General features: G+C 36.2%; 1 protein-coding gene and 1 pseudogene across 1 annotated transcript; one reads left to right on the top strand and one right to left on the bottom strand.

The window, feature by feature from the left end:
• Positions 1–3,754: 3,754 nt before the first annotated feature.
• Positions 3,755–26,365, top strand: CHORDC1 (cysteine and histidine rich domain containing 1). Its single transcript, XM_077780608.1, has 11 exons — positions 3,755–3,955; positions 9,882–9,932; positions 12,991–13,047; positions 14,012–14,169; positions 16,172–16,275; positions 16,913–16,971; positions 20,496–20,566; positions 21,432–21,537; positions 23,405–23,524; positions 23,959–24,021; positions 24,286–26,365. The coding sequence occupies exons 1-11, from the start codon at positions 3,893–3,895 to the stop codon at positions 24,430–24,432; spliced, it is 999 nt and encodes a 332-aa protein (XP_077636734.1). The 5' UTR covers positions 3,755–3,892; the 3' UTR covers positions 24,433–26,365.
• Positions 8,458–9,350, bottom strand: LOC144245204 (KATNB1-like protein 1 pseudogene; annotated as a pseudogene).
• Positions 26,366–27,188: the final 823 nt, after the last annotated feature.

Raw genomic sequence — 27,188 nt, forward strand, 5'->3', positions numbered from 1 at the left:
ATCTCACTGATTGCCCTACAGGAAACAACTAAAAGTCAGTCAAATCTGGCAAAGTGAGTAGGAAGGCCTAAGAAAGAAAAAAGTAAGAGATAATTAGGTACTAGTATACAGAGAACAATTTGAACAAAAGCACAAATGTTCCTAAATACAAAATAAAGACAAAATTAAAACAAAAATTTGTTGATATAATTTGTTGCAATGCCCTATTCAAATTTGTCCTTGTGGGTTTATATATTTTAAAATTTTTACTTTCATTTAGTGTTTAATATATTTATTCCTTTGCCACAGTGTTAGTGGGATCTGAGGAGAAAATGGAGATAAATATATGTGTTCAATTATATGACTAGTCAAAATAAGTTAAAAATCACTTCTCAAGCCTGGAGATTGGACTTCCAGGTCAAGTCTATAATGGAAGCCCAAAGAGATTTCCTGAAAAGATTATTGGCTACTGCATTTCAGAGCTAGGGTCTGAATACTGGTCTGAGTCCAAAGCTTTCTTTTTTTTAAGACTTTTTATCTTGTTTATTTGGGGGGGGGGAGTGCACAAGCAAGGGGCGGAGAGAGAGAGAGAAAGAGAGAGACAGAGAGAACTTTAAGCAGTCTCCAAGGCCAGCACAGAGCGCACAGTGAGGCTCAATCCACAACCCTGAGATCATACAAGAGTCAGACGCTCAACCGACTGAGCCACCCAGGGACTCCCAAAGTCCACTCTTAACTATTCTATAGCATTCCTTCCATAACATGGGGAAAATCCTAAGATTCTATGTAACAGTATGTGTCTGTTGGGGGAGGGAATGGGACCTGGATTTAAAGCTATGTAAATTATCCAGTGTTACCACCACAAGTTTCTCCAACAGTTTGTGGTAGTCCACACTGGAGTGTGGGAATGGAATAGATGTATAATGGGAATGGAGTAGAATGTCCTGTCTCTGTTCTCCTGTTGGAGGCCGAGCCGGCTCCGGCAGGTCAGGGGTCCCTGAGGGATGGACGGTGTCGGCGAGAGAGAGAGTGAGAGAGCCCCGTGATTCTTTCTGATCACCAGGCAGGCATCTCTGTCCTGTCGGTTTTGGTGTCTTTATTTATAGGTTAAATGATAACATGACATCAGAAAAAGGAATTTTTACAATGGATAACTCTTTGTGATAAGATGCTTTGGAAAGTGTACAGAAGCAGGTTTTACAGAAATATTCTTGCAGAACTATTGCAATTATAGTGAGGTTAAGTAAATCTTATAACTAGAGAATTAGGGTATTCTTAGTAAAAGACAGGATACATATTTGTTCTAAGTTAATAACGCTAAGGTTAGGTCATAGGTTAAGTGTATAGATGGGTTGAGTCATTCTGTCTGGCTCTCAAATGAATGTTTCTGAGTTGGTTAATAAGTTGTTTGTGGAAACCTATTTGATGCTGAATGTGTGAACACCATGGAGGCCCTAAAAGTGTCAGCCTTTTGTTTGTGGGTAATGCTTTAGCTACTCTTATCTATCCTCATGCTAGCCACCTGTAAGGGAGGGTGTTTGCAGAAAGTAGGCCTTGGGGAAGGGACTGCCATACATCACCAATTAGGAGAAGGTGTAAATATTAACTTAAGTTCTGCCCTTATCTGTACCTTAACTCTAAATTAGGCTCTTTGTCTCGGGGCCAGGCTCAGTTGTAACTCTTGTGTTCTTAACCCCCTAAGTCTTGGATCTGCAAGGCCCTCAGGAAGAGCCTTTTGACAATCATCCGTAGAGCTTTCATCTGAAATCTCTCTTGTAAAGGCAGGAATATGCTTTTCCTTATGAGGTATCTGAGTTCAGAATATTGGGCTGATATAGAATATTGTGAGGCCTGGTCAATACCAGCACAGCATGAGCCAGTAGTAGCAGGAGATACCAGTTTTCATTTCTCATGGTGGTAGCTGTGCAAACACTGCCATTTCCTTGCTGTGACTGCCATCCATAGAGGCCAGTGTGGCTCCCGGCATTCTCTTAATAAGAATGATTTAATTTTGTAGCCAAAAGAGGAACATAAACTTCAATATACATCACAGCTCCAATTCTTTGGGGGGTTTTGTTGCTATTTTTAAAATTTGTTTAATATTCATACCAATAAATAAATGCCCAGGATGGGGTGGAGGGGACTAGAAATAAATTTATCAATAAATTATTCTAGTGATATAGTACTTATTGCTGGATGATGGAATTATTGGTTTTGTTCCTGAAATAGTTCTGCATTTTTTAATTATCTACTATAANTCATGACCTGAGCGAAAGTCAGACGCTTAACCGACTAAGCCACCTGGGCGCCCCAGTATTTATTATTTTCTGATTATAAAATGTGGTAGTTGAAAAAAGTGATAGTAAACATTAAAAGTATTTGAAAGAACTTACTAATAATCTTGATAAAGTTGCAGTGGTAGTAGGACACTCAGACCATGAATTTAACCACAACCAAAACTTTCTAAACATCTCCATCTCTCTAATTGTGTAAGATTAATTTCTATGGTTTGTTTCTCTAACCAAGGGCTGGTGAAATTGAAAATAGGTGCCACCTACTGGAAACAATAGGCTATACTTACCTTTAAAAATCTTAAATTTGTTTTTAAAAACTTCTGCCCTTTACCCCCAGTACTGCCACTTCTCAAAACTTACCCTGGAGGGAAATCCGGTCATAGTGCCAATTTATTCAATTCCATTTATAATGATTATGAAACAAAAATACTCAGGTTAAACGAAGAATAATACATTGTATGTCTCTATGTTGAGATTACTGCATAGAAATTTAACACTTCTATATACAAAAAGAGGAAAGGATTATGGGAAAGTAACAAGTCTTTTTTTTTTTCTTTTTACAGGAGTGAGATTTTGAGCCCAAAGATCTGGGATCACTAGAAATAATATGTAGCTTTTTACTTTAACTTAAGAACTACTGATATTACTACTGTAAGACTGTCAGTATACCTGCCTATCAAAAAGAGTTTGCTTTTATTTCTAACGCCCCAACTTTGGGAAATATACAAGTTGGATATACAAGTATCTTTCGCTTGTGCCGGTTAGTATATTACCATGCCTTTGTTGTGTTTTTTTAAATAATGCATTTGATGAAATCAGCAGTTTCAGGATTGAAGAAGTATTGGCACAGTGATCAGATGGAGACTCACATGAAATAGTAACGATTTATTTACCCCCAGAGTCTTAGAGCAATAGTGACCACTTCTAGCACTGTATTTGATCAGTACTTTCGATGTTCTGATTTTAAGTGCTTTGTATTTTCAAAGTGACTTGACTTCAGTCACAGCTGCTGCGGATGCCTGCTCTTCTCCACTGCTCCAGAGGCCGGGGCAGCGGACACACAATCACCCAGGGACAATGGTCCACCAGTCCTCTGGTCGTTTGCCAGGCTTCCACGTTCTAGGAAGAGGGCTCGGAAATACTGTGGGGGTTCTGCACCCACGCTGGAGCAGCTAGGGGGCGAACAGAACAATGCCATGATTATGCTCCTCTCAAAACCAAGGAGGCTGCGGTGCTGGGGTCAGGCCGCCGGGCGGCCGCTTGGCTGAGTGACAGAGCCGCAGCCAGTGACGAAATCTGGAGACGGCACGTCAGTCCCTCGGGAAGCATCGCTTTCTGCCTTTAGGGTTTCTCCTCTTCAAATACCNGCCACCCTCCGGAGCCCGACCCACGGCGTCTCGACTGCCGCCCGGCCTCCCGCTGCTCCCTCCGCCTCTTCCCGTCTTCTCTGCGCCTGCGCGACCGGAAAATTCGCGAAGGTTCCTGAAGCGGAACCGGCCGTTTCCGGAAGCCGGCAGCCGCCCCAGCCTTCAGACCGGTGGTTGCGACAGTGGGACTGTAAGCGCATCCTTTCGCTCGTCCGTGTGTCTGGATCCGACCCGTAACGGTGGGGAAAGAAAATGGCCCTGCTGTGCTACAACCGGGGCTGCGGCCAGCGCTTCGATCCCGAGACCAACTCCGACGNCCTCCCTCCCGTGTCTTCCTCAGCCGGGGGACGCCCTTGGGCCAAGGGCGTCCCGGGGTCCGCCCGCAAGCCGTCGCCGCGCTGCCCCGGTCCGGGTCCCTCTGGGCCGCCCTCTCAGCCCGCCTGCGGGGGCGCGGGGGCCGGGCAGCGGCGTCNCGCAGACCCACGGACCCGCTTTCCGGGCTCCCACGTGTCTCGCGGCAGTCGGCTCACTCGCGGATTCGCCTGGAATTTAGAACATCTTTATCCCCCCGCCCCCACCCGCCTCTTGGGGGAAGCAAAAGTTAACCTGGTGCTACGGAGCTCGCTTAGCGGTTGGCGTGTGCCAGGGAGTGTGGGAGAGTGTGAGCCGGAGACGCACGCGAGGGCTGGGCAGGGGGCGAGTTGTTTCAGCCTCGCAGCTCGGCTCGCCGTCTTAGTATAGAAGTTCATTTTTCCGAAAGTTTTGTTTCGGGCTTGCTCCGTCGACTCGACGTTTGTTTTTTTTTTTCCCTTAAGTGTTGTGGGTAAGGAACATTATTCTGTATTTTAAAGTTTTGATCTATCTGGCCGGATGAATGGTACATTCGTTATCCTTTACTTATTTAGTAGCCGTATTTGTTGCGGGTTTCCGCTGTGATCCTGCGATTTTAATTACCTGCCGTCTTCAGGATAAAGTGATTGTTCTAGGTGGTGCAGTTAAGGATGTAAAATGAAAGTTGGTGGCCGGACTAGGTGAACAGTTCATGAATTTCAATTTTGAATGGTGAGTGGGATAAAATGAGTTGGTTTCTTGACTCTTGTGGGAAGTGACACTTTGTCGAATTCAGCTAGCAGTAACTATGTTCTCTATACCCCACATCGTCTCATTCCTTCTCCAGGATACCCCTGTGAAGTATGTATTATTAGGCCTATTTAATAGAGAAGCCGGGTTCAGCATAGTAGCAGCATGGTTCCTGCATTGTGAATCGATGCCTTTGACAATCTTTCCCACCTCTGAGATGTCTGAAGTACTTACTTGGGGCACACATGAATTGGTGACGTAAAATTTAAAGTAAGACTCTTGGCAGGATTCTATGGATAAAGTAGAATCTAGTCTTTCAGTCTTGGTATAATACTCATGTTACTGCCATGGCATTTCTGTGATTTTTTTTTTAAAGGTTTTTAACATTTTATTTTCTGAAACACGGAGAGAGCTCGAGCAAGGGAGAGGTAGAGAGAAAGGGAGACACAGAATCTGAAGCAGGCTCCAGGCTCTGAGCTGTCCGTGTAGAGCCCAGTGCAGGGCTGGAACCCACATACAGAAGATCATGACTTGAGCCGAAGTTGGGTGCTCAGCTGACTGAGCCACCCAGGCGCCCCAACTTTTTTATGATTTAATAGTATGTTACTCAAAGAGAAAATGGTGAGGTTTGAGTGGATAGCAAAATTGAGGAAAAAGAGGTTTTAAAAAGAGGTTTTATTCCCTTGCTGTTGACAACCTACATAAAAAGTAAATTACCTTAGTGTCTGCACATATTATAATTTAATATTAAGGGGAAAGACTGATGCTTTGTTGAGTCACAATATTCCCAAATAAGTATGTATGTTTATGGAATGTTATATATCAGCCTGAAATTAAAGGGGGGGATAAAGAATTTTTTGGAAGTCAACAGTGGGTGTTGTGTGTGTGTGTGTGTGTATGTGTGTGTGTGTGTAATGGTATAATGCCGAAGAAAGAGATGGAAGTGGAGGGGAGTGGGAAAATTAGAGTGGACACTCAAGCATGGTGTGGTCAACAGTACTAAATTTAGCAGGGAGCTCCAGTAAGGTTGCTGAAAATGTAGTTGCTTTACCAGAATGGGGGTTAGAGACTTAACTTCAAGTAAGTTGCTTGATTGAGTGGAAAGTTAAGAAAATGGAGATAGGAAGTAATAGATAAGAGCTAATAGCAAACGGTGGAGTAGATTAGGAGAAAGTTTTATAGAATGGAAGAGGGTTGACCTTTTTATTGACAAAAGTAAAAAGCCTTCCTTCTAAGCTGGTACGAATCATTAGTTTGAAACACAAGCTAATTTAATGTTTAAAGGAGACAGTTGGTATCTTTCACATATTATACACTTACTCTGGACAAAGCACTTTACAGTTTTTTACTTAAGCCATATATATAAGGAAACTGAATGGGCTGCTAAAGGGCGGAGCCAGAAGTTGAGCATCGGTCTGACCCAAGACCCAATATTTTCCATTTGCTTAACTCTTAACTGCTACTGTGTTATAGTTTCTTACCCATTAAATTTAACTTTGAGCAAAACTGGTACACCTGATAAAGGCTAGAGAGGCAAATGACCATCTGCTTGTTATTTACGTTTGAAAACAGTGATTTTCAAATTTTGTTCGTACTAGTTGTATGGTTAAGACCTGACCCACACCTGCTACCATTCTGCCCAATCTGACCATTATTATGATTAATGCCTCTTAGTGTGTTACATGTTATGCGTTTTATGACGATGTTTATTTGGTATTTGAAAATACTCTGTTCTTTGATTCTGTTCTCAACTTTATATCCCTCTGCTATTCATTTCTACTTTGAATCTCCTTTTTCAGCCCTTAATTCCACTACTACCCTTAATTAATAAACTGTACTGGCTGTTACTCTAGGGGTAGGAGGATTTCTGTAAGTACCAGGAATTAATCATTTTAAGGCAACACCAGGAATCAGAGGTTGTGGGCAGTTGAAAGCTAAGCAGACAAGGAAAGGTGGGGCAAAGTAGCCTTTTAAAAAAATTTCACAGGTGTGGAACTGACCTGTTTTTTTCTAAGTCATGGTTGTGTCTAGTCAGGAAATAATTGATATCTGATTTTTAATGTAATACTTTATATTGCTGTTTGTATTAAGCCCATTTTCATAGAAGAGTTTGTAGAAATTGATGGTGTTATGGGGAGGGGAGGGAAATACAGAATAACAATCAGTGACAACCCTGAAAATAGACTGTAGAACTTAAGCTATTTTTAAATAAGTTTGTATCTAGATATGGACCCCTGTCTAAGAAAGTTAACTTAGCAATCAGTTATTGCATCAGTTTTTAAAAGTTTGAACTTGTCCCTCCAAAAAAATCTTTGTAGAGAATCTCTTGAGGACTCCTTATGGATCAGTGCACATAAGCACACTTAAGTTGGATGGTATTTTTGTAAATAGAATTGGAAGAGGACCGTCAAAATCTTGGAGCTTGAAATTTTGGTACTAAATAGATTTAACTACAACGATTAAAGGAATAGAATACAGTTTGTTATATACTTGTACTGGTCTGTATTATTTTTTTTTTAATTTTTTTTTTTTTTATTTATTTCTAGGAGAGAGAGAGAGACAGCATGAGCAGGGGAGGGTCAGAGAGAGAGGGAGATACAGACTCCGAAATAGGCTCCAGGCTCTGAGTTGGCAGTCAGCACAGAGCCCGATGCGGGGCTCGAACCCACGAACCGCGAGATCATGACCTAAGTGAAAGTCGGACGCTTAACCGACTAAGCCACCCAGGCGCCCCTGTATTATTTTTATATACAGTTATTATACTCTTGAATTAGAATTTTAACTATTATTACTGTTTTAATTTTTTAACATTTATATATTTTTTTAGAAATATTTAGTGAATTTACTCAAATGAAGAAAGCGTAAGTGATACAGAACTGAAAATACTAGAAATCTGTATACAATAAAAAGTGAATATAAACTAGCCAACTCCATGGACATTTCTAGTTAAGCATTCATACGAATACACATTCACCTTTTTTTTTTAATATAGGAATAACACATATGTGACAATGATTCTGGCAAAAAAAATCAGATACTAAAAATATTCTCAAGTTTTAAAAATGGTACGGAGTAAGTTTTAAGAACTTACTACATGAATGGAAACCCCTGATTTAATTCCATGATTTTATCATGCCAGAAGCATGGTTGGTTTTAATTTTTTAAAGAGATATTCATATCATACACATTGGCTTATTAATAATTAAGGCATTTTGTACATAGTATCTCAGTGTGGACAACACATTTTTAGTACTGATTACTTGCTATGACGTTTTAAACTTGCAAAGTCGTTTCAGAGTAAGAAGTCTTTTCTTATAAAACACAATCTTCAAAAAAGTAACGATGATTGGTCTTTGTGATTCCTAGTAATAAATCCTGTCTTCTGACATAGTATAAATTATATTTTTATGCAGGATTGCATTAAGACCCAGCAGTTCTTAAACAACATTACCAGATAACCATTTAAGTCCCAAATGCAGCAAAGGCAAACAAGTCTTCATAGTGCACTTTCACCTCATTGAAGCTGAAGCTGCTCCTTTTGTATATTTTTCCACTTCAGTGTGAAGTAGATTGTTAGGGTTTCATTAGTGGTTTCATATGTGGCTTTTTAAGGGAAAAAAAGCTTTTGCTTTCTTCCACAGTTCACAGTTCTCAGATGAGACCTTTTTTTTTTCTTTTGGATATCTTAGTCTGAGGACATTTTGAATAATCAAATGCTCTTTTTAGTAGACAGTGTCTCAGTGCAACTGTAATAAATAAGCATCTACATCCTTGGCTATGTTACCAGTAAGAGGATTTTCCTGTTCCCATAATCCACTTAATTGTTGCCTTAAAATCTGAATATTTCCATCATTTATAATTTCTGTTTTGGATGATAGTTCTGACCACCACCTTTTAATGACTCCTTGGAGCCAGTTTAAACCAACTATTATGTATTCATCAAATTTGCTTTTAAGTAGGAACTTGACTAGAGGCAACAAATCTACACAGCAGCCAGTGAGATGTATTGTTTTTTCTCCTATAAACTATTGGGGAGCACAGGAAGACAATCCACGACAACTCCAAGGTCTTCTGTCCTCACCAAATAAGCTACAAGTTCACTTATACTTCTCTTTCTCCAGAATGTTAAAGCTACATTCAATCTGAAATTCCTGCTGAGCAAAACCTGGGTCATTGTTTCATGGTCCTGAGAAACCTCAGGAAAAAAACCGCTATTTTGAGGGTGGGCTTTCTGTCTGTGAAGAACCAGAATCACTGGAGTTAAGCAAATATGTTCGACTGTCATGGCGTAATTTTTCAGGCAGGTGGCCTGCACAAGCCAGTTCATTTTCTTTATTTGCCATGTCACAGCCCCCACTCCTAGGGGACTGTTTTTTTTTCTGTAACAAGGATTTGGAAAAGGATGATGCACTTTCTGCGATAAATCACCTTACGTAGTTTATCTGGGCTTTTCACAGCTTGTTCAACTTTTCTATTTATGTAAGCAGCCAGCTGTTTTGAAGATTTCTTAACCTCCTTCATGTTCTTATTAGTAAAATTAGAGATCCTTTTTCTAGGAAGATCAGTGGAATGATTGTTAGTATTATTACAAAATGTTCGTTTTTTTAACATTTTGGGCTTTAGATGCCATAATCTTTTAAATACGGGAGCCTCATGGTACTGCGGCACCTCAGCCCTGCCCTGGTGTTGATGAGCTGCACCCGGCAGCCTAGAAAGTCCCTCGGCTCCCTCCCTCCCGGGCCAAGCCCCACTCTGAGCCATTCAAACACAACTGCTCGTCTAACATTTATTTATTTTAGGGAGACTGAGCATGGGGGGGGGGGGCAGAGAGAGAGGTAGACACCGAATCTGAAACAGGCTCTGGGCTCCTGGCTTTCCGCACAGAGCCCAGTGCAGGAACCCACGAACTGTGAGATCATGGACCTGAGCCGAAGTCTGATGCTTAAACTGAGCCACCCAGGCACCCCTTAACTATTACCATTTTAATATAATATTATATTAAGCACTGTGCCATGAGTCTAACTGGAGCATTTGTGAATTTTTAAGGAAGAGCAAAGCACTACCTGCATTTGGAAAAAGGATTAAATGTTAACATCTGAAGAAAATAATGGTTTTTCTTCATTATAAAGTTAATTGTTTTCCTTTTCTTTGTTTTTGACCAGATGCTTGTACATACCACCCAGGTGTTCCAGTCTTCCATGATGCCTTAAAGGTAAGAACTTGGTATATTTCAGTCTCTTCGTATTTGTGTATTAAATTTAAAGGTGTAATACTAAATATTTTCTCATCATTTTTCCTCAGCTTGTGACTTTGTGTTTTCTTAATAACCATTTTGAGGCCCGTTAGCAAGTAAAGTACTCCACTAAAGGCAGAGACAGTAGGTGGTGATCTTAAGGTTCTCCCAAGTATAAAATTAGGTTATTTCCATCCCAGCTCTCATTTTCTCTACTCTACATCTCTTCACTTTTCAATTTTGAGGGGAAGTGAAAGTATTTGTATTGAATCTTGGTTTCCCAGTCTCTTGGGCAGCTGCTGTCTAATAAGAGCAGCACTGAATTGGAGGGAGATTGTTATCAGCAGTAAAGGGTGCTAGTTGCAGGACGGACAGATCCCACCTGTTTTCCACCTGTACTTTATTGATGTTCTGGAGAATTGGAGAAAAAATAGAATGTTGTTTGATCAGGTTTTTCTTGGTAGGTTTATTGATCTTTTAAAATTTATGTTAACGTGGTACATTTATCTCAGTAGATAACGTGCAAATGTTGCGGTGTGGCTGCCGTGGTTTTAGATCTTGGTGTACTTTCGTTTTTAGAAACATAAATAGTCTTATATTTTTAAATACTGTTGATGCCTTTTGAATTTTTTTAAGTTTATTTACTTATTTTGAGAGTAGAGAGAGGGAGCAGAGTGAGAGCACGAATTAGGGAGGGTCAGGCAGTGACTCCCAAGCAGGCTCTGTACTTTTAGTGCAGAGCTTGACGTGGCTCCAACCCAAGAGCTGTGAGATCATGACGTGAGCTGATGTCAGGAGTCAGACGCTTGACTGACTGAGCCACCCACACACCCGAATTTCTAATTACACCTTCCCGGGAGTAGGTGGACCCTTTTGGGATTTAACTGTTAGATAGCCAAGTGTAAATAAAGATGTATAAACACATAAAAAGTTTATGTGAGTCCGGTTAGTTCTAAGTGAGGAAAACAGAATAGGGCAAGTTGAGACCTGACTCTTCCTTACATCTTTCTAGCTTCTTTGCAAACTCTTTTGGGGATGGAAACTGCTTCTTTGGGAATATTTACTTTTGCAGAGGAGTGGGGATATTTTTTATCTTTCCTGGATTGCCATTTATTCTGTGTTTATTTGTCTTACTGTATGTTTTCTTTTTCTTCCCCTATGATATGTTTCTATCTCCTAACCTCCTTCACTTCTGTTTTTGGTTTCCAGTTCTCTCATTTAGTTCATTCATTTCTGCCCTTAAATGTCATCTCTGTGCCAATGGCTCTACAAAATATTTCCATTTATGTGTATCATTTGCTACTGCAAACCAGTTTTTAAAGTGAACTCTTATTCCAGAAATAGCCTCTCATCTTTGCTGCTGCTTTTTTTTTTCTGCCCAGCTGTTAATCGCCCTGCTGAATTAATCTTAATGATCTCACTTTGAAGTAATTTTGTTTTTCTACTTTTCAATCCTACTGTTCGTTAGAGTCTTATAAACATTTCTTGAAGACCTATACTTTGTAGGACCATTGGATTTCAAAGCACAAATACATAAATCAGTGTAATGTCTCCTGTTGCTGGTTTACTGGCAAATGAGAAGTTAGAACGTTGTAATTAAATTAGAAGTGGCATAGACAAAGAAAGGAGACAGTCCCTCTTAAGAAACAACCTTATTCTTACATACTTAAATTTATCCTTTATTTTTTATTTTACTGGGGACATAGACCAGATTGATATTTGGGAACAGCTAGTCTATATCCTGTATGTTTCCTGGTACCCCCAGAATATCTGCTGTCATTCTTTCTTTATGTGTAAGGTAATAAAGCTTTTTCTCATCTAGAATGACTTAAATGATGACTATATTATCAGTACTAAATTCTATATTTCAGCGTTACAGTAGGTTTTTATCTATATTTCAATTCAGAGTAAAAGAGAATTTAATTTCAAAATAAAGGAAAATTTGAATTATAGCATATTTAACATTTTCTTTAAAATAATCTTGGGGGTGCCTGGATGACTCAGTAGGGTAAGCATCCATCCCTTGATTTTTGGCTGAGGTCAAGATGTCACAGTTTGTAGGATTGAGGCCCATGCTTGTAGACCCTACAGCACAGAAGCTGCTTGGGATATTCTGTCTCTGTCTCTCCCCCTCTGCCCTTCCTCTGCTCGCACATATGTGCTCACTCTCTTCCTCTCAAATAAACTTAAAAAAAAATAATTTTATAAGTGCGTAGAGTGGGGGAAAAAAATCACTACCAAATTCTTCATACATTATCTTGAGAAAAGCAGTGAGGCCCAAATGGACATGTGCAAATCCTAGCCCTTAGTGTAATTTGAAACATCCATGTTTTAAAAGTGCTGCATTTTTATTTTCTTATTCTCTGTACTATATTGGAATTACAGATGACAACTTAAAGCCATTTCTTGGTAAGCCACTTGGTATTTTGTTTAGAAATCACACACGGCATTAGAATTTCCATGTTTTTATGCTTGTCACTGAAAAGATCCTTTAACCTTCAAAGACCTAACAATTTTTAGGCTGCTGTGCTAATAAATCTATGTTGTTCTGAAAATAGGTAGAATGCTTATTGTTGGGGAGCAGCTAGTGAGTTCTTTAGAAGCTGAATTGTTATAATCATCTCTAACTTAATCAGATTTTTAAAGTAAAGCACTTCACTTACTCCCCACATTCTTTAAAATGTCTGATGTTTTTAGAAATTATAGTGTTTCTATTCAAAAAAATCAATTACTAGTCTTGAAAACAGAAGCAGTTTTTGTTTCCCTATCTTAAGGTGCTTCCTTTTGTGATTAGTCAAAACACAAATCACTTCTAACGTTGGTTAATTAGGTTTTTTTTTTTTTTTAAATCAAAGACTAAAAAAATCACTTCACTTGATTAGATGAATCATTTATGCCACTTTACAACTGTGAAATCTATTTATGTGCCAGTCACTGCAAGATTCAAGGAGATAAGTGCAAGTAGACCCTTTTAGCAGGCTGTGGTTCTATGCAAATTCAATTTTCGGGTTTTTTTTTTTTCCGTCATGTTTTATAGGGCTGGTCTTGCTGTAAGAGAAGAACAACTGATTTTTCTGATTTTTTAAGCATTGCAGTAAGTATTCATTTTTTTCCTAGCCTATCTCCTGAGAAAGTTCATATAGTGGGAAGGTCAGATTTGAGAAATCTGAGTTTTGGACATCTATCACATAGTCTGTTAACTTGCAGATGGAATCTTCTTTTAAAGTGGAGCTTATCTCCCTTGATAGCCTTTAAAATAAGGAATTTATCTGTTTCAGAAATAAAAGTTTCAACATATTACCCACATTTAGGTTTGTATTGGTGTTAGTAGTCTTTAAAGTACATGAAGAAAGAAGTGCTAGGCAACAGTTTAGGGCATTTTTAGTGAGGAACAATACATCATCATCAAATCTAAGATGCACCAAGATGTACCATTTGTTTTGTATGCCCTTCAGAAAGAAAACAAAAGTTGTTCATGAAATGACATGTCACTGAAGTTATGATTTTTAAGGATGTTAAAATGCATGTATGACTCCATGGAATGTGGAAAAGATCACTAGCATTGGTTGACCATTTACCACCTGCCATATTTGACAAATATTCTAGTGTTTTACTTAATCTCAAAAAATATTAAGTGCCATAACTTACATTTTACTGGTGAGAAAACAGGTTTAAAAAGATTAACTTGCTCAAGGTCATATGGCTAATAAGTAGAAAAACTAGAGCTCAAATCAAGACCCTTTTATGTAAATAGTTTGAAGAATTCCATGTGAGATCTCCAGACCCTGTTTGTTGTAAACAAGCTTATGCTATATATATAGTATAAGTTTGATATTTAAGAAGCATAATTTAAAGGCTCCTTTTAAAATACATTCAGATATAAGAACTCATTTACAAATATTGCAGATTTGGAGTTCAATTTTTTAGTTTCTTAAAGTATGTCAGTGTGATGAAAGTGGAGAAAGCATACAAGATAATTTATTAATAAAGAATCGAAACCTAATTTGTCAGGGCATGTGAAAAACATGATAGGCTGACTCTTAATCTGTCACTAACAGGGCTGTACAAAAGGTAGGCATAATAGTGAGAAACCACCTGAGCCAGTCAAACCTGAAGTCAAGACTACTGAGAAGAAAGAACTTTCTGAATTGAAACCCAAGTTTCAGGAGCACATCATTCAAGCACCTAAACCGGTAGAAGCAATAAAAAGGCCAAGGTAAACTTCATACAGTTATAATTTTTGTCACAATTAAATAAAATAGCATTTGATCATGGTATTTTATAATTTTATATAAAATTGTTTATAGCTCTTGTGTAGATCTGTTTGATTTTCCCTTAACCATACCTTTCATTTTTATCCCTCTACATCCCGGGGACATGTACACAGTAAACATATTCACATGTGTGTTCACTGTGTCGTCATAATTTTGTCCAGAGCAGAAGAACCACACATCTTTGTTGTGACGTGACATGTCTTTTTTCACTGTGGCATGGTGAAATTCTATAAAGGAATTGTTGTCTGGGAATCACTTTGAGTTGAAAAAGAACTTAGAGACGTTCCTATCCATTCTTGTGCTGTTTTCTTGAACATCTTCTAGGACATTCTTGACAGAAGGATGTGTAGTTTCCTTTCAAATAACTCTAGTGAAGAATTTACTTTTATTATTATAAAGCATTCTATTCTTACTGTTACTGGGTCAGTTTATATATTTTCTTTATATTGAGCCAAATCCTGCCTCTCTAATTTGTTGATGCTTTGTCACTGAGAACAAGCCTAGTCACGCCTCTCTCAACTTTCAGATGCCTGAATACTGATAATATTAATTACTTATAAACTTTTTATTTGTTTTACATAGCAGATCTATTAAAGTACTTTTAAAATGCTTTTTGCTCATTTTGCAGTAGATGACACAGGTTCTTTATAGTCACCTTGTCAGCTAAACTCTGTTGTACACTCTCACACATACATGTTGTCTACTGCTGTTATACCAGGCCTTCGTGTTGCACTTGAGTGTTGTTTTACAACCAAAATATAAGACTTAAAAAAACAGATGATTTGTGGCCTCAAATATGGCCCTAGTTGATATTTTTATTCACACTGTGGATTTAATGTTTTTCATAACTTTTTTTTTTTTTTTTTTTTTTTACTNAGAAATAAATAAAACATTTAAAAAAAAAAAAAAAAAGAAATTTATAGCATATTGAATAATACTGGACCAAGATAAGAAGACTGAGAGATGTAGTGACATTTGTTTATTTAACCAAACTACGTAGAATGATTTTTATTCCATCTTCACTTTATTCATAATCCTTAGAGACTTTACCAAATACCTGCCTGACTTGTCAGTTAAAAAAATTATGAGAAAAAGACAATTTTGGCATAGCTCTAAGTATCACAGTAGTATCTACTGTAATTGACAATTTCAGTTAATATTTTCTTTAAATAATTGACAATTTAGCTAAGAAGAAGAGAAATTAAGTATTTTGTCCTAAATTCATTTGATATTTTAGAAATTATGAGAATATAGGTTTTTACATACTTTGTTAATACTTATACATCTTCCTTATAGTAGTTGTTTTCATTAAGGATGTGGAATGAATAACCTAGCATTTTTATTTTTACTGTTTTCGTAAATATTCTTAATACTTATTGAATGGCCTTAAATAAATTGCATATACAACACTTAACCAGTATGAAGTGTTAGAGGTCATTGCATTGGTTTTTAATCCTACTAAAATTGCCTTGTGATAGAATTGTATATGAGTGTATAGATGTATATACCACTGTCCACACTAAGTGAATTATCTCCACTGGTAGGAATATGGACCCACTTAGTACATATTTATTACCTGTTAGTTTTATGCCCAGCATTCTGCTTACGTGTGGAATGTAAAAGTACTTAATGGCCCCTTATTGGCAAACTTGGAATCCTACTCTTTATTTTCTTCCTGTTATGAATACATTAATAATTTTACTGTGTTGGCAATAGCATGGTTATTTGAGACTTAATATTTTAATACCAGAACTTTCCTGTTAAAATTTAGAAGTGTAGATATATTATGGCAGTTATTTGTAAAATATTATTTAATGTGAGGGCCCTGATTCATGAGCATTTGGCTTCATGTTATAAATGGGCTCTTAATGGATTTATTTTTAGTAAAAAAAAAAAAAAGTTTTGGTATATCACAAATGGTAATAAAGTATAAAAATTCTCCAGCCCAGATGAACCAATGACAAACTTGGAATTAAAAATATCTGCCTCCCTAAAACAAGCACTTGATAAACTTAAACTGTCATCAGGGAATGAAGAAAATAAAAAAGGTAAGATTTTATTTTGTAATTTTTTTCCCTCTACAGTTAACCAATCTAAAAGAGACAGTGTAGTTCACTGAATATAAAGAAAAGGTAGTATATTGTAGTAAAGAATTTATTTTGCTTTCTAAATACCAGTAATACCAGAATGAAGTGGTTTATTTCATAATGGCTGTATTATGATGAGAAACTTGATTAAAATTTTTTTCTTCCATGATTCATCACTTTTTTAACAGTTAAATTTATTTTATAAGTGTTGTATTGTGCATGATATAAAAGATACTCAATTTTTTCTAACGTACACTCCATATCATGGAAGAACATAGTACCTTTTTCATGATTTCCCTTTTACAGGGTTAAGATGTTGGATATTGTATTGCATTATAGAATAGAAAAGTGTGTCATGTATCATTTGGGGACACAGGCAAAACCTAATCACAATAGTTGATTTTATCTTAACTTTTTAAATGTATTACCTAAAAGGCTACATAGAAAACTTAATAACTTAAAATTGTTTTAAAAATAATACTGTTTTTTATATTTAAATATTTCTTCAAATACTTTTTTTATGAAAGAGGTTACTTAAGAATGACACTATAGAATCTATTTTAATGTTTCTAATTTGATTTTCTTTTCTTTGTTTTAGAAGAGGACAGTGATGAAATTAAGATTGGGACCTCATGTAAAAATGGAGGGTGTTCAAAGGTATATATTGTAAAATTTGTGTTGAGTCATGGAAGTAAAATTTTAATTTTCAAAGAAGGGAGTGCAGTTTACTCATTCAATTCAACAAACTTTTGAGTGCCTATTATGTGTTGGTCAGTGTGCTTGGGCTAGGGCTATAAACACAGATAAGAGACTGTCTGACAAACAGTCTAATAGAATAATGGGAAAAAGTCATTCTGATTCAGTGAGCATTTACTGACCACAGTAAATGTGTGCCAGACATTGCTTTAGGGGCTAGAAATACAGTATTAGGTAAAGCGAAAATTTCTGCTGTTGTGGAGGTTATCCTATAATTTATAGAGAAGGATAACACTTACGTAATGAAGTTATGAGTTCAGGTAGATATAAAGAAAATACAGCAGACAAGCAAGTAAAGCTGTTAAGTAAGGCTATCAGGAAAATCCTTTTGGAAGTGACACTAAATCAGAAATCTAATGTAGCAGGCGAGTTATATAAACCTTGAAATTGATATGGGAGCAGTACATGTAGAGTTTTTGAACCTTGGCTATTCAAGGAATTAGGAGAAAGGTCAGTGCGATTTAGTCAGTGGTGTGACAGGTAAGAGTAAGGGGTGGGCAAGATTATGGCAGATTTTTAGGGCATAATTNGGGAAGCCATTGTCTGTTGTAAGGAGGGGTTTTAGTTGACAGACCTCTTTGGCTGATACATGGCAAATATAATGGAGTAATAAGGGGATTGGAGGAAGGAAAACCAGGTAGGACACATTTGTAGAAGACCAGGCAGTGGGATTGGAGGGTATTTTTTAAAAGTGGTTAAATGTGGGATGTACTCAAACATCACAGTGAGGATCCTCCCTCCCCCCGCCTTGTAAAATTAAAATTGTGTGCCCTCCAACATCTCCACTCTCACTGCCCTTTTTTTTTCCCCAGGGCACTAATGACCTTATAATAAACTACTTTTTTTGCATATGTATTTTGATTTGGATCTACCCCAACTAACTTTCCCTTCCCTTCCTCCTCTCTTGTAAAGTTTACGAGGAAAGGATTTTGTTGTTGTTCTTTGCTGTATCTTGAATGCCTAGAACAGTGCCTGCCTGGCTCATGACAAATCATGCAGAATGAATACTATTTCGTAGTGTTAGTAGGAATTGCTAATGAACTTTGAAGGGGACTTGGGGCTCGAGCAGCTAGGTGACTGGTGACACCATTAACCAAGAAGGAGAAAACAGGATTAGGGGAGCAGGTTTATAGTTTTCCTTCATGTTAATTGGAGATCACCTTGCTTATTTAGGGATGGAAATGGAAATGTAGTCACATGTATGTAAGGTAGAAGTAGTAGGTAAATGAGAATGATTGAGTACTGGGGTGGGGGAGACCGTGGAAGTGGAAGGGTACTGCAGCAAGATCAGAGAAAAGACATTTCAGATGAATTTTGAAAAATGAGTGTCAGTCCTGTAAATGGACAAAAGGGAAAGTGTGTCTCAAGCAGAGGTGATAGCAGTTTTAGGAACAATAAATCGTTAATAATCATGGTACAAAATTTGGTGGTGTGGAGTTGAAGCTTAAAGAGACAAGGAGGGGGTCTTGAAGGGCTTTTACAGTGCCCCAAAGCTAGGTCTTACTGTAGGTAATGGAGGCCATTAAAGAAACTTGATCTTTTTCATTGAAAAATAACATTAAAAAGTAAATTATAGCTCAAGGAATTTTCATAGCACAGAGCCCCTCCATATACCTTTTCCCAACTATTATTTTCTCCCAAAAGCAACAACATTTCTCTATCAGTATAGAGTAATTTTTCCTGTTTTTGAGCCTAATGTGAATAGAATTGCAGACCAGGTGCTCTTGTGCCTGTCTTCCTTTGCTTCGTGAAATGTATGTTAGAGTTATCTCTGGCATATAGGTGTAGTTTGTTCATTTTCATTGTTTTAAAATATGCCATGGTGTGAATGTGCCAGTCAACTTTTATCCTTTTGTCCTTTACATTTTTTTGATGAATGCTACAGTGAACATTTTTATGCCTGACTTTGGGACATATTTGTATATTTCTATTAGGCATAGGACTATAAAAGGAATTCCAGATCATAGAGTATGTATATGTTCAGCTTTAACAGGTATTTCCTCGTAGTTTTCCAAGATAGTTGTATTTCCACACCTGCCAGCAGTGTATGTGGCTGATTTCATTTGTTCTACACCTTGGGAATGCTTTGTAATATCAGTCTTTTGTATTTTAGCCATTCTTTTTATTTTTCAGCCAGACTCCTTTGTCAGAGAAAGATACTGTACATTTTCATGGTGTCAATGGGTTTTGATAAAGAATCTCTTTAATTTTAATGAAATCCAATTTGTCCATTATTTTTGACTAGCACCCTTTGTGTAGTTTTTAAAAATCTGCTTGCTTTAAGGCCATGAATATTTCCTCATATGTAGAGGCACATTTATATGTACAAACCACCTGGAACTGATCACTCTGCAAGGTATGAGGTGGATGTAATTAAAAGACTATAGATAAGAGACTAATACATGTTTTAATTAGATAGTAAATGAACTGGAACCTGGTAGTTTAGTCTCATTGTCTAAAGTCTGCCCGTGGAACGTGTTAGCAAATTAAACTGATAGGTATTTTCAAGCTAAATTGATAGGATTTTGTGATAGAAACCATGGATGAAGGGAGGGGACTTTTTTCTTTTTTTTTTTTTTTTCTTTGGGAAAAAATGGATATGGTGACTTGAAATAAGGTGGGAAGAGAGCGGGAGTTGGGAGTAGGTGGGAAGAAGAGAAGGGGCAATAGTGGTAAGTTCAGAATCTAACCTACTGTTTTATGTGCTTATGGAATATCTTTAGAGGAGATGTGCATTTTGTCAACCCAGTACTTTGGATTTACAAAAAGTAAATATACAGAATTTTATTTTCTCTACTTGTAGGTGGTTGCTATAAATACCAACGTAGAAATATACTACTGGCTGCATCTGTGTTTTATTAACATAACTTTTTGTGAATTCATCTGTAGGGCCTTCACCTACAGCAGCAGTGGGGCCCGGATCTTCCAGACAAACCCTGGATATATTTATAGGTCTGCAGCTCATTTTACCCTTCCTAGGGATAAGAATTCAGCAACACTCGTAGAACTTCCAGAATTGCTTCTTAATTCGTAATGCCCACACAGAGTTTCCGATACACATAAATCATGCCTTAACTATATTTCTGTTGGGAGTACTAATTCCTTGGTTTCAGTATTGTTCTATAAACTTAAATACCTGAATATGCTGGAATGTGACCTCATACCTGAAAGTCTGAGAGCATCTTAATGTATCCCATTGCCTACTTTTTCTATTTGCCTTTTTCACAGGGATCTAAAATTTAAGCGTAGCCAAAAAGGAATTATTTTCCATTCCTTACTGGAATGGCCTGGAGTGAATTTATGAATGTTCTAGGTAATTGTTATTAAGCATTTTCATAGTTCTTAGAGGTCACCAGTACTACAGATGTTTATGATATATAATGTTGAGATACGAAGGTAATTTTTTCCTCTTTTTTCTATTTTAGACATATCAGGGTCCGCAGAGTCTAGACGAAGTCTGTGTGTATCATTCTGGAGTACCTATTTTTCACGAAGGGTAACTTTTACTATATGACTAATTAAAACTTTACGGTAGAGGTTAGAAAAGTTAATATGCCTATAAACATTGTTTGCCATGCAGCATTATCAGGTCTTTTACTTGCATTGTCAACATCTTTAGAGTCACCTAGAACGTGAGTTTTGTCTTTTTACACAAGAGAAAACAACATTACAGTTAAGTGGTCATTGTGATTCGAACCTCATGTTTTTCCTTATTTCCTTAATTCTCAGTGGGATACTCCATTTGTGCCGTGTAGTTTTTAGTGTGAAGAACTGTTCTGTACATTACAGGACTTGGAGCATTTTGGCCCTGGGGCACTAACACACCAACATTCTGGCATCCAAGAAAACCTACGCTTTCCACAGCCCTCAACTGAGATCTTGCTCCCCTTCTGTATTACACTGTAGTTGATAGAAATGCAGTACTGTGTTAAAGTCTTCCACTCTTTCCATATTCTGTAGGGCTCAAACCCAAAGCTTTACAGTAATTTTTGTCTTTTTAGTCTCATATAAATAATGGTATCACCTACTTTAGGACTATCACAGTTGTGTAAATGTTAGTTTTTAGTTTGCATATTTTCACTTTCCTGGCTTATTAAAATTTGGGGATTTGAAATCTTTGTTTATACCACTTTTTGGTAGCTCTATGAGGAAACTGGAATGTGAACAATTAGTGAAAAGCAGGTTTGGAATTTTCTGATGGTTTTAAGCGTCTTTACTCAGGAGCTCCAAAATTGCTACAGTAGATGGCATTCTGGTTTTTAAATGATTAGTCTCCTGATAGTTTTAACTGTTTAGTACATTAGACACCTTGTAGAATACTAACTTTGCACACTTACAAGTTTTTCTCTGATAATTTAAAGGATGAAATACTGGAGCTGTTGTAGAAGAAAAACTTCAGATTTCAATACATTCTTAGCCCAAGAGGGCTGTACAACAGGAAAACACATGTGGACTAAGAATGATGCTGTAAGTAGCCTTTTCAGAATAACATGTTGGGATGTATTCATCTGAGTCATTTGTAAAAGATTAAAAATCATTCTGTCTTCAGATTTTTAAAAAGTTTTTCTGTCTCATACATTAAAGATTTCACGTGCCTAAAAATACTAATCTGAGTCAAGCTTCCAAAGCACTGCCCTTTGATCAAAGTAGACATTGTGTATGATGACACAAGTGTACAGGTTTTTGTGAAATACTAAAGCCTGCCAGAATTGAAGAACATGTTTCTGTATTTCCATAGCCTGCTCCCACTTTTTGCTTTTCAAAAATCATTGTTGAATTCATTTGAGGTTATTGATCACTTAGACCTCTGATTCCCCTTTGGCCACTTGAAACTTCATTCAGCCATTTACGATGCAAAAAACACTCCATCTAGTGGCCAAAGAGGAGGTAGGCAAACTTGTTGGAATTGTCTTGAATGCCTCTGCTTAAGAGCTACACGGTAATTTATCAAAACAACAAAAAAGCATTAGTCCTACTTCACTAGTTTTTTTAAAAAAGAGGTAAGCTGTGCAAATTAAGGATCCAAAAGCCCATTAACTTATAACCAAGCAATTTATTGCTTAGTAAGTATGTGTTAGCTACTGTAATGTATTTTATAATTATTAAATTAGTTTTATGTGCTGTACTGGCACTAACAACCCCACTAACACAGTCAGCCTTTTCATTGTATGTGTCTTTTAACTTACAGAATAATTGTAAATTTTCAGATTGTTTGAGGGATTCATTCATTCTCCATTTGAATATTCTGTAGTTTGTCATTTTTAATAACATGCTTTGGAAGTATAAATATATCCTTCAGGTTATAATGATTCGTCTGCCACAGATCTTCTAGGAATATTTTATTAGCAAAAGGACTTAGTAAAGTTTCCCTATATTTTCCCTAAGGACTTAAATTTTAAAAGGTTTAGCTTGAAAAAATAAAATGTTTCCTATTATAATATAACCCTTGAAGAAATGATGTTTTTATTTTTTAATGCATACATAGTTATCAAGTATTAAGTGTCTAAGCTATAGCTTAGGACACAAAATATAATTGTTGTAAGTACTTCATATCAGTTAGCAAAATTGTACCAAAATGTAAATACTACTTTTTCAACAATAGTGTTTCATAGATTCCTGCACTCTGTGACTAAGTTGCTCTCATTTATAAAACAAATCACAATTTGTCTCTTTTTAAAATAGTCATTGATAAAGCACAGTTATTTCTACTGGTAGGTAATAGTTATTTCCATAATAATAACCAAAACATTACTTCCACAGATCCCCACTTTTTTCTGCATGTTATTATGGGAGGAAAATAATTATTCGAAACAAGTAGCGGATAGTTATAAATAGTCATTAGTTCCACTTTGTGAAATTGGAAATGACAATTTATAGTCAAATTCCAATCTATAGAAAATAAATGGGAGGCTTTTATGCATGAGGTCAAGATGTCTGGATTATTTCATTAAGCAAATGTCTTATTTTAGTCTTCAGAGAATGTTTTTATGAATCTGCTTAGTGGATTTCAGAAATGTTAAACTTGGATAAAGTTTAGTCGGAGTTCTTAAGTTGTCTTTTTCAATATATTTTAATGCAATGGCTCCAAAAGGAAAAAAAACAAAAACGAAGACTAAGCATGTTCTCCAACCATAAAACTATAAAGATTCTTTGTATTGTGATATGTTTTATTGTTTAAACTTTTGGGTGAGAACTTTAGAAGTTGCTTGCCCTAAAAACACTAAGGGCTCAGTTGCACATGGTTATTTTTTTTCTCAGTTATTTGGGTCAGATTCCTCTTTTTTAGAGGTCATAAGGCACTTTATAAATTCATAAGGTTTTTCTTCTATTACAGGGGAAAAAAGTTGTTCCATGTAGACATGACTGGCATCAGACTGGGGGTGAAGTCACCATTTCAGTATATGCTAAAAATTCACTTCCAGAACTTAGCCAAGTAGTAGCAAATAGTACATTGGTAAGTATACTAAATAATTTTGACTAAAAATTGTCTCATATATTACTCTTTATGTTAATGTATTATAAATCCATTATATATATGGCCAATTTTAAGATTTTTTTAATCTTTTCCATTTGAAAAAATAGTTTGAAATTACTGTCAGAAACTGTTTAAATGAAAATTTCTGTGTAATAAAATTATTTCTGAAGCATTCTGGAGTATTACAGTAGTAAAGATTTTTCCAATAATATAGTACCTAGTTCTCAATATGAAGCTTCAAGTTAATTTTTCTTTTCTGTAAATGGTTTCCTTAAATTATAAAAAAAAAAATTAGCAGTGTCTTAAACCTTAAATGATTTATAGCCGTATGTTATCTTTATAATCATTGTTTTAAATCCTATTTCTTCAACTTGGATTTCATCAGTTACTCAACTTTCTGTATTATTTTTCAGTTAAATGTGCATATTGTATTTGAAGGAGAGAAGGAATTTCATCAAAATGTGAAATTATGGGGTGTAAGTATTAATGGATCCAGATTTTTTTAATATATACTTTGAAATACCCATTTGTGCAGTAAAAAGGCAGTACTTTGGAAATCATTGATGCAAAGTAGGTATATAACTTACCATTAATTGATACTAAAAGTTTAAATCTAAGTAAATAAATGCCCTTAGAAGCTTGGAACTTTGATTATTAGCGTAGACAGGACCAGTGCTTTCCTCTGAGGCTTAAAAAATACCATGGCCAGGCTCACCATAGCTGTCTCTGCTCTATTGCAGGTGATTGATGTCACGCGAAGTTACGTAACTATGACTGCAACAAAGATCGAGATCACCATGAGAAAAGCTGAGCCTATGCAGTGGGCAAGCCTTGAACTCCCTGCAACCAAAAAGCGGGAAGAACAAAAAGAAGATAAAACAGAATGAGTTGACAGGGGGAAAAAGTTCTTGCCTATTTCAGAATTCTTAGTATGTGGTAAAATGTTGGCTTGCTGCTGTAATCTTTTGTTGTTGCTGTTGTCATCGTCGTTGTTATTGTTGAGTCTGGCATTTCAGGGTCAACAGTAGGTTCTTATAAGCCAAAGTCAGATTATCTTTTTGTGCCTCCCATCTTCTTTTTGAGTTACCTACAGTTGATTATCCATTTCTTCTTACTTGTTAGAACTGTAGTTGTGTCCTATACTTGAAAAGCTAGAAAACAGTTACAGTATTTCTTGGTATGATAATATGTTTAGCAGAGAGGTGTAAAGGAACATTTGTTTGGTTCACCTCTGTTCCTACTATCCCATAATTAGTAAAGCCAAGATGGAATATCAGATTTCTAATTAGTTTTTTCCATGAGTTTGTGTTCCTATAATACTTGAAAATCTTCAAGACATGAAGCTCTGCATTGCTTTCTCACTTGGGAAGGTTACTTTCTCTAGGAGGATTAATTCTGAGGTAGTGTAGTATCAGTAGTAAACGAATGTATGCATTGATTAACAAATTGGAATTTGTTTGCAACTAATTAAATTAAAACATTGTATCAGTACCTATTTACTTGCCAAGCACTATGATTTAAATGTATCAGAAACATTATAAATAAGAGTAGAGAGGCATCAATTTGGTTAAACTTTGCTGTTTTATTAAGACTAAGCAATAATGTTAAACATCTCTTTCCTGATCATTTTATAAGGTCTTTGTATGGTAGTATGACTAAATTGTACCTGATTTGTAGCCTACACCCTCTTAAAGTCTTTAGTTAGTTACATGTAAAGATAAATTATATATCTATAATTTTCCATCCCTGATGGAAAACTGTATCTATAAAACTGTAGACTTAAAGGCTTATGGAAATACATTAGAGTATCAAAAACTAAATATTTAAGCTTTGCTTTATGAGAAATATCTATTATATGTTAAATAAAGTAGCTCATTCTTTTGGGATTTTGTTTTAGGCTTTCATAAACAGCTTGACAATTCTAGGTGATACAGTGTTGATTATATATTATACTTCATTAGATACAGGTATCACAGACCTAAATTGTTTATGCTAACTGAACCCATTAAAGGATACTTTTTGAGGCAGTGCAGAGCTCACCAAGAAAACTAAAATTAAGAAATGTTATGAAGGCCAGAAATTTGGCACAGTTTAAGCATTTTGGGTGTGAATTATGCTTATGTAGATTAAAATGATTATTTCCCAATCCCCTTGAGTGTTTTTCTTTTGTTCTTAAAAAGAAAAATTTGCAAAAGAACAGTTGTTGAAGTACAGGTTAAGAGGCTTAGTATCACACCATTACCCTCAGCAAATGACTACTAAAGGTGGTTACGTAATTTTTCAGTGATTTAGCTCTGTTACAAATAAAGACAATCTGGCAACCAGGCTTTTGTGACACATGGTATTTTAATGAAATACCATGGTAAGAAATATTTGGCAGTACCGTTGGACCAAAATAGAGCATATACAACTTGGGATTGTATTTAAATTTTTTTAAATTATCATTCATAATTTAGGAACTGGGGTTCATTTGGAGACATGAAATCGTGTTTATTGTTTAAGGGGAGAGGTTGATACTTGATTTGAGATAATGATTAATACATCATTTTTAGTGTTTTCTTCTTGAGGCTTTTTTCCTCTAAATGAGATCTTAACATGTTACATGAAATTGAACTATTATTCAAAGCAAGTGGATTAGTCACCTAAGAGTTAGTTACGATGGAGTACTGACACTGTGTGTAGTGTGTGCGTATGTGAGAGAGAGTATGTGAATGAGAGAGATGTAGCTTTATATAGTCTGGTTACATTAGTGACCATTCTGTTTCCTTTCTTATTTCTGTGAACCTCTGATTTGTTTCCTAAATAAACATCTAAATGATACTTTTATCTTAGACTCATGTATAAGGAGACATAGTTACAATTAAGTAGAATATGTTTTACTTTATCTGTCAAAACATTTTATTGAGTTTGTTTCTGTGGAAATATGCTTTGTCTTCATCAGCGTTCAAAAAATTACTATAGGAAAGCAGTCAAAGCTAACTTCATTATACATTTGGTAACTAACAGTTAAACTCAGCGTGGGAGGTAGAAAATAGTATTTTTCTTACTTAGCACAGTTGCTAGTATAAAGATGGTAAGTTCCTACTAGTTGAGCTTTTATTTTTTTAACCTCTTGAAAATAATTTTAGATTTATAGAAGAGTTACCCAAAAAGTACTTCTGTAAGTCTTTATATCCTGTATTAAGCTTCTGCTTGTGTTGAAATTTTACATGACCATGGAACTTGTACATAACAAAGCGTTAGCCATAGTACAATGCTATTAAAGTAGAATTTTTATTTTGACCATCTTTTTTTTAGTTGAACACTTGAAGGGTAGTTCTTGAAACCTGTCCTAGTTTTTTTTTGTGATCATTTCAGCCAGTAATTTATGAACCATTGTAAATATAAGTCAAAAGCATCTTACCATAGAGAAAGTAAGGTCAGCTATGTAATTTCTTGTTGTACCCATATACTGGCAAAGGACTGATGATCTGTTTTATTATTATTTTATCCTAGAGATTTTTTTAATCTTAGAGATTTTAATTCTTATATAACTTGTTTGGGTTTTATTAGACTTTAACTATCTAAGGGTGAAGAGAATCTTAAAGAGTTCTTGCAAATATTTTAAGATGACTTTGGGTTATTACTCTCACCCCTTGCTTTT

Source organism: Crocuta crocuta, unplaced genomic scaffold, assembly GCF_008692635.1.
Source record: "Crocuta crocuta isolate KB4526 unplaced genomic scaffold, BGI_CrCroc_1.0 scaffold78, whole genome shotgun sequence".
Taxonomy (NCBI): Eukaryota; Metazoa; Chordata; class Mammalia; order Carnivora; family Hyaenidae; genus Crocuta; species Crocuta crocuta.

What these genes read in the sequence shown, in the direction of transcription:
- CHORDC1 (XM_077780608.1), top strand. Translation starts at nt 3,893, where the DNA reads ATGGCCCTGCTGTGCTACAACCGGGGCTGCGGCCAGCGCTTCGATCCC. An exon ending in CTGATTTTTTAAGCATTGCA is followed by an intron (nt 13,048 to 14,011) that starts GTAAGTATTCAT and finishes TGTCACTAACAG; the next exon opens with GGCTGTACAAAAGGTAGGCA. An exon ending in GAATGAAGAAAATAAAAAAG is followed by an intron (nt 16,276 to 16,912) that starts GTAAGATTTTAT and finishes TCTTTGTTTTAG; the next exon opens with AAGAGGACAGTGATGAAATT.